The 7,718-nt window shown below is 41.1% G+C and overlaps 1 protein-coding gene across 1 annotated transcript in view; it reads right to left on the bottom strand.

Annotated features, from left to right (window-relative positions):
- MAPK8IP3 (mitogen-activated protein kinase 8 interacting protein 3) overlaps positions 1-7,718 on the bottom strand; it is a 120,050-nt gene that overhangs the window by 46,336 nt on the left and 65,996 nt on the right. The window contains exons 11-13 of the mRNA XM_019507398.1: positions 6,856-6,873; positions 4,533-4,590; positions 2,978-3,130 (exon numbers count right to left, since the gene is read on the bottom strand). Of these exons, the coding sequence (XP_019362943.1) occupies positions 2,978-3,130; positions 4,533-4,590; positions 6,856-6,873 (229 nt within the window). The remainder of the gene's footprint in view (positions 1-2,977; positions 3,131-4,532; positions 4,591-6,855; positions 6,874-7,718) is intronic.

Here is a 7,718-nt window from a genome sequence, read left to right on the forward strand (position 1 = left end):
TTTCACCACTTTGAAACTATGAGCAATATGTCCAAGCCCCCATGGGCCTTCTGAAGTTCCTACTCAAGCTGATTAATACCTTACTCTGAAAATATTGCTGAAGTATCGCTGAAATCCACTGAAAATGAACGGTGGACAGAGGTACTTACTTGGCTTTGTACAACTGGGACATTCCTTCATTGCACTTTGTGAACATGTCACACAAAGCACACATGTCAAAGGGATGATGTCTAGTAGTTTAGACTCAGAATTTAGGAGCTAGTTCAAAAAAGCTTGATAAAATAACATACATTTTCATTTTATAGTTCAAGGCTAAATCATACTTTAAAATGCTGCTCTGCTAGCTTTGCAAAAGTTATACTGAAGTATTGGCCTCAACGCTGAAGTATCGGGCATAAGTGGCAGAAAGGAAAACTGACCAAAATAACTTTGAAACCAATCAACTTTCATTGTACCTCTTAAGTGACAAAAGAAAAGCAAAAACCCAGCATAAAGCAAACTGCATTAGAGTTCTTTATATAAAATGCTTCAGTTTTAATCATCTAACAGGCCATAGCAAGATATGGAAAAAAATGTATTGTCCCAACAGGGACATATGTCAGCAACAGAGGACAGGCAATAGCTGTGTTACCCCAATGGCTGCTGCTGCTACTTCTGGATCCAGACTACGTGAAGGCCCACAGCCTAAATCCAGCCCCAGAGGAGAAACAAATGTAACACCCCTGCATTATAACAATATATACCAAATACTAACAAACAGTGTAGGTGTGTGAGGAAGTGTGTGCATGAACAGACATACATACATACAACACTAACAATACTAAATAGTAACAAATCTAAATTCTGTATTTGGTAACCAATTCATACCCAAGGAAAACAACAAGATCTGCAATATGCCCTGGGACGTCACATTACAGTCTCGGGATTTACCTACCCACCATTATGAAACCATTAAATAAGACACATAACCTGAGATACCACCCTGGGTTAGCTTAAGAAAAAGTAGCCTCTTAAAATTCATAGCACACATATGTCTAAGGGAGGATGCTAACACTATTATCCCACATCAACAACACTGATATGGTAGTAAAGAAATAGGCCTACTATAGTTTCAGGTTATGGAGAGCACATTTTTCTCTCCAATTGCACCAGTGAGATCCCCACTTCTCTTCAATCTCTGATATCTGGAAGGGCTCAGATGCTACTTTCGGCCCAGAATTGCAAAGATATCAACCATTCCTGCCCCCCAGCACTGGGCCAGTCAGTTTCTATTTTACAGAGAGACAATCTAGAGTAAAAAAAAATGCACCTATTACCAAAAAAAAACCCAACCCCAAGCCCTCTATTTGACTGCTTATTAAAGAAACAGCAGCACTTCACAATTAAACACCAATACATGATCAGCCAGTCCAACCTCTGGATTGGTTTCATGATCCTAAGCATTCCTGACATGTCTACCTCAAGTGCACCAGGCTGAAGCCCCTATAACACCTCCTCAGGAGGCTCCTATTGAGGTTCTAGCTGTACTTTTCTCCACATCTTTTATTTTATGCACACCCCATATGAAGCCCTTCTAAGTCCTGGGACCTTCTGGTCAACCTCCTTCTGGCTTTGACCATACTCTCCATCTACTAAACCAGGAAGGAGGCACTGGCCAGGAATAACCTGAGTGACTGTAGTGCCATTTTCCTCACTCTCCCACGCACAATTCTGGGAAGAGTTTTACTAGGCAATATCCACAGGCTCCTTAGATATGTTTGAAGAGCAGTGGGTGCTAGCTGGTGTTCTCCACGTAAAACCCTAGTTATTAATCTTAGACCTGTGCTCCCATTCCTGTTTTTTCATATGTTGTCCCCAGTATTCAGTTGTTGCACAGTGAGTGGTCTCCCTCTGACAACTGAGAGGACCTCGTCTCCTCTGACAATGGCAGCAGTGGATGCTTAAGAGGGACAGCATATGAACAGTGTACATCTAGAGTGATCTATCTCCTGTCATACCCACCCTAGCATCCACCATTATTGGTTTAGGAGGTGCCAGAGGATACATCCCTGGCCATTCTATTTAGTAACCAGTAATAGCTCTATCAGCCCTGAATTTGTCTGGCCCCTTTCTGAACCTGGCTATACTCTGCCTCCACCACCTCCTGTGGTGGTGAGTTCTGTAAGTTAACTGTGCACTACATAAAAAAGTACTTTCGCTTGTTAGTTGTAAACCTGTCTCCTGCTAATTTCAGTGGGTGTCCCAAGTTCTAGCATTCTGTGACCGGGTAAATAACAGTTCCCTATTCACTCTGTCCATCCCCTTTATAATTTTATAAACCTCTATTATATACCCCGGCAACCTTCTCTTTTCCAAACTGAAGAGTTCTAGCCTTTTCACTCTCTCCTGGTATGGCAGATGTTTCATTACCCTGATCATCTTGGTTGCCCTTCTCTGTACCTTTTTCTAATTCTACTACATCGCTTTTGAGATGTGGGAACCAGAACTATGCACACTGGTTGCACACAGTTGTGAGAACTTCAGAAAGCTGACCTGTAACCTCTACAGACTCACTTTCTTTCAAGAAAGTGAAAACTGAAATTCTGGAGAAAAAGACCATAGGTTTAAGGAAGTGGTGGTCCAGTGTATGGGCATGTAACAAGCCATTTCCATACCCTGGCTCTCATGCACTTGCATGGAGTTCAAGGAGGCTTGGTTACAATCACTGATGGGGAATGTTAAAATCCTGACAAAATATTTTCTTATTTTTAAAAACTCAAGGAAACATTTAAACTCAATGCTTGCAGGTATGTACTTACTTATATCTAAGCTACCTGAATTTTTCCTTTCAAACTGTCTACCAAGTGTCTTTGAATTGCAATACTAAACCCCATGAGGGAAAATAATTAAACTGACAGATAAACTGAGTTTTCTATGGTGTTTCTTTGAATCAGTCTAAAGTTGGGAAGCTGTTTGGGGCAGTGAGCATGGCTCTCACCTCTTAAGTTCCTCCTCTAGTTCCTTGACTCTGTTCTCCATCTTTGCTTTGGCTTGCTTTGTTGCTTCAAGCTCCCCCTTCAGCACTTCCTGCTCTCCAGACAGCTGGTCCACCTTGGCAATCAAATCATTCTTCACAACATTCAAAGCATTTCTTAAAAAGTGAAAGGAACAGTAAACTGAGATGAACGTACACAGCAACTATCTGAAATAGGAAGCTGAGACAAAAGTCACCCAGAGGCAAGGAGCTGCTAAGTAAGAGCTTCAGGAAAATAATTAAATATAGTGACAGTGAGGAGGAGAAGGGGAGAGTTGTTTTGGTTTTGGAGTTTTTGGGGTTTTTTTGTGGGGGAGGGTTGGGGGGAGTGATGGAGTTATAAAGGAGCTGCCATAGCATATCAGACCTGAGGGCTTCCCATTATCTTGTCTCTGACAGGTCAGGTCCACATGCTTCAAAGGAAGGTATATGAAAACCACAGACACAGTGGGCACCTATACACATGATGGAGCTCTGCTCCGATGTGTGCTAATTAGCATGCGTCAGAGCAAACTCAATTAATAGTCTGCTGCAAGTCTGCTGGAGCATGCTAACTAGTGTGCTCCAGCAGCCTCCGTGTCATGTATTCAACGTCCCTGCATTTCAAAATGGCAGTGGGGGTGCTTTAACGAAAGCTTGTCAAACAAGCTTTAGTTAAAGCATCTCTGCTGCCATTTTGAAGTGCAAGACACTGAATAATACACACGATGCTGCAGGCACTTTAATCAGAGCGGCTCTCAGAGCCTCTGAAAGCCGCTTCAATTAATGTGCCCCCCTCCCCCCCCAGCACATGTATAGACACCCAATAAGTCTAATTGTAATCTCTAACAGATATTGGTTTAACACCTGAAGAATGAAGTCCAATACCATGCCACAATTTTTTTTAATCAGTAAATTCTGATAGCTCAAATATTTTTGATATCCAACATTCTTAGCTTAAGCAACTTCCTGGGACAATGGGTTCAACAGTTTTTGATCCATGACAGTATTTTTTCATCCATCCTATTACTCTTTGGCTTCTTTAATGGCCTTTTTACAGGACCTTGTCACAGACTTTTTAAAGTTCAAATCAATTAGATCAACAGATTTGCTTTTATTCACTATTCTATCCTCACATTCAAAACATTCTAAGAGATTAGTGAGACACACTTTCCCATTGCAAAAGGTAAATCTTGCAACTAAGCAGTCACAAATGATATCTTGAAGATCCCTTATACCACTTGTGGGACAGCTGCAGCTCACACTGAAGTTAATGCAAAGCCTGCCATGGACTTCAAGCAGGGTTAGACCCTATAAGCAGATGTGCTGAGTTCAATCCAGCATCTGCATAAAACAAACAGAGGCAGGAATGTCTCTCAGACGCATAACACCTCTTTCACAGGCTAACACCATCATAAATAATTTGTCAATCCAGATATTAGCAAGCCCCAACAAAGCAGAACTTCTGGCTCAGAATTATTCCAAAATAAGAGGATGTTTAAAAAACAGATAAGCAGTTCAGAATATGAAAGTTTCTTACTTGGTCTCCAGAAGCTGTGAGTTTTCCAACAGCAGATTCCCCACTTCTTTGCCCATTCCTGAAAAAAGAGGCCAGGCATTTTTGATTTGCACCTTCAGAAAAATTACCCCTCCTGATGTGCTGACTGACTCATGCTTAGCAGGAGAAATACATTTTATTAGATAGTTCTACACCTATGCATCCTGCTGCAAACAGCAGAATACCTCATGCTGAACTAACAGCAGCAGAGATGTCCAAGTGTCTTTTCTATAAAGGACACTATTGCAGACCTTACCACTTAACCAAATGTACACAAGCCTCCTTGAGTGGGATGGGCAAAAGAAATAGCTCTTCTAAAGTTGCTTAGGGGAAGCTGGGTCTAAGACTTCTACTCTAACCCTCAGACACAGCAACTGTTCTTTACAGTAGTTTCTACAGTGGAAACTAGAAGCTCAGGGATTCTTAGTTTTCACAAAAATTATAGCAAGGCAGAGTGCTTTCCAAACTATGACCCATCACTGGATATCGTAAGATTTTTGTTTTTCTTAATAGATATGTCCAAAGTACAGACTTGAAACCAAGAGTAAGAAAGTCTCTAAATTTAAATTATAGTCAGAACACTGAAGGTCCAAACTTAATAGCATATCAGTCAGGTCTTTTTACATTCATGTGAGTAGGTTAATGAACAAACCCAACTGTAATATTTGACATTTTTCATGAGACAAACCCAACTTTTCATTTAATTCACTTTTATAGTAAAAGAATGAATGACACACACTTGAAATCAATGGCATTTAGCAAAACATGATAGGACACACAAAGTGAGAACAGATTACGACACTCCCACACACAAATCCTCTTCCCACTGTTAGATGGGATGGGTTTATGATGGCAAAAGCAAATTCCCAGCAAGAATGGACAAGAAGCAGCATTTAAATATATATATTTAAAAATCAATAGACAGGAAATTAGTCACTTTGATGTTTCAGGCAATGTGTTATCTGGGTGCTGTGTCAGAGATTACTGCAAATACCTAAGAAGTAGCAGATAGAAACACTCAGCTGGATGAAAACCAATTAAAAATATTTTTTTTAGTGGTGGGAAGAGGGAGGGAACACAAAGAGAGAAAAAAACTTTCTTTTTTCTTAGAGATGACTATACATGTGGTATATGCTAGTGGGAACTACACATAAGGTATGTACGGAGCTCAGAGCTCATGAAGCATAAGACTGCTCATAAATTACATCTTCATTCTACATGTTTTTAGCAATAAATCACGTTAAATATGCATCTAACAATGTTCCAGAAACAGAGGACATAATGGGCATCTACACGTGCTCCGGGAGGGGTGGGGGGGCATCTTAATTAGAGCAGCTCTTGGGAGCCACTCTAATTAAAGTGCCTGTAGCGTCACATATATTCAGTGTCCTCTGCTTCAAAATGGCTTGTATGATGAGGTTTAGTTAAAGCACCCCTGCCACCATTTTGAAGTATGGGGACACTGAATATACAAAATGCCGAGGCTGCTGGAGTGTGCTAATTAGCATGCTCCAGCAGATTTGATTAATCAAGTCTGCTCCAACAAGCTGCAATTACAGTGTGTCTGAGCAGATGTCCCACATGTCTACAGGCACCCAGTGGGCAAACTGCTCATCTCTAAGCTCTCCTTTGGACTAATTCATCCTCCATTTTGGTTTCTTTGTACTGGTACCATGACACATAACATCTATACAGAAATGAACTGTATTGTGGAGGGCAGACCTGTCATTGCCAGATAAGAAGCTCCACAATGCCAGGGAGCTTCATTGGCTTCAGTGGCTATCATTTTATGTCAGTCTGGCACAATGGAAACTAAGGGTTGCTTTAACCCAGGAATGATACAAATGGCTGTTTACGGGAACAGAGAAATGAAAAGAAAGTTCCCACAGCAATTGAGTTGCCATTTCTGAGAGACACCTCAACCAAGTGCACCATGTAGGGGAACACTGAGATGTTCATAGTGGGACAGTCCTGTCTACATAAAGAAAGTTGCAAATAAAGGGAAAAATTTTAAAATCTATTCTCAGTATGCAACCAAAAGGAAGGAAAAGTCTGGGAAGAGCCATGTTTTACATGCTAATCCCAGACAGAGAGTTTGAAGCATCAAAGTGGATAATCTACCTATACCCAGATACAGAAGAGAATCCCCCAAACCACAGAAATGGAACAACTTTCTCCTGCTTCTCAAAGAGGGGACACCACCACCACAAAAACTAAAACCAAGGAAACTCAAGATACATGGAGAGATGTCAGGTGGACAGGAGGAGTTTAAAAGAAGTATGTTTAAAAGAGGCCTTTGCCTTACCAAAGAAATCATCCCGCACTATGAGAGCCATCCCATACGGAAGGGGAAACAGAACGAGTTGGGGAAGGAGGGGGGGGAGAAAAGAAGAGAAAAAAAGCAGCCATTAAGTACCAGTCTGTAAACAGCAAACAGAGCAGCTCATTAGTGTGTATGGGTATGTGTGCAATGTGGTTGCATATACTGTGATGCTTAGTTGGAGTAAATCTGTTGTGTTCTCCTAAAGCCTGGCCTAATGGGGATTTAAGCTTGAGATTTATGAACAAGCTCAGTGCGAGGTTCTGTTTCACCTCCCGCTTCATCGTCTTCATTTATTCCAGGCTATGCATCTTTGGGCCTCCCATGACTAGGACAGAGGTAACTAAACAGACAGTATGGATAGGGTGAGGAAAAGACAGGGGGTGGAGAAAATTAAAAGGAGGAAAACATCACAGGTTATGTCTGGGGTGTCCTTGCTCTTTGTACATCTAGCCAAATCTATTTTCTTGACTAAGAAAATTCCTATTAACTTCAGTGAGGGTTTTCCAAAGGAGAGACCTTAGGATTTGGTCTAGAGTAGGTGAATGATAAAAAATATCTGAACTAAAGGAAAAGGAGATGCATAATGGTCTCCCTTTACCTTGTAAAATTCAATCAGCACCTCACAGGTCCAATCCTTAGAAATACTGAATATTCTCACTTCTCACTGAAGTCAACTGGATGCAAGAGACTCAGCATTTCACAGGATTATGTTCACAGGACTATCTTTCAACACACTGATGTCTACATAAGAAAACTGCCATGAGATAGCTGGCAAAGGCCTGATCCAACTTGCACTGAAGTCAAGAGAAAAATTCCTATTGACCTAAATAGGAATTGGATCAGGA

This window comes from Gavialis gangeticus, unplaced genomic scaffold (genome assembly GCF_001723915.1).
Source record: "Gavialis gangeticus isolate Ggan-Ray unplaced genomic scaffold, GavGan_comp1, whole genome shotgun sequence".
NCBI classification, from domain to species: domain Eukaryota; kingdom Metazoa; phylum Chordata; order Crocodylia; family Gavialidae; genus Gavialis; species Gavialis gangeticus.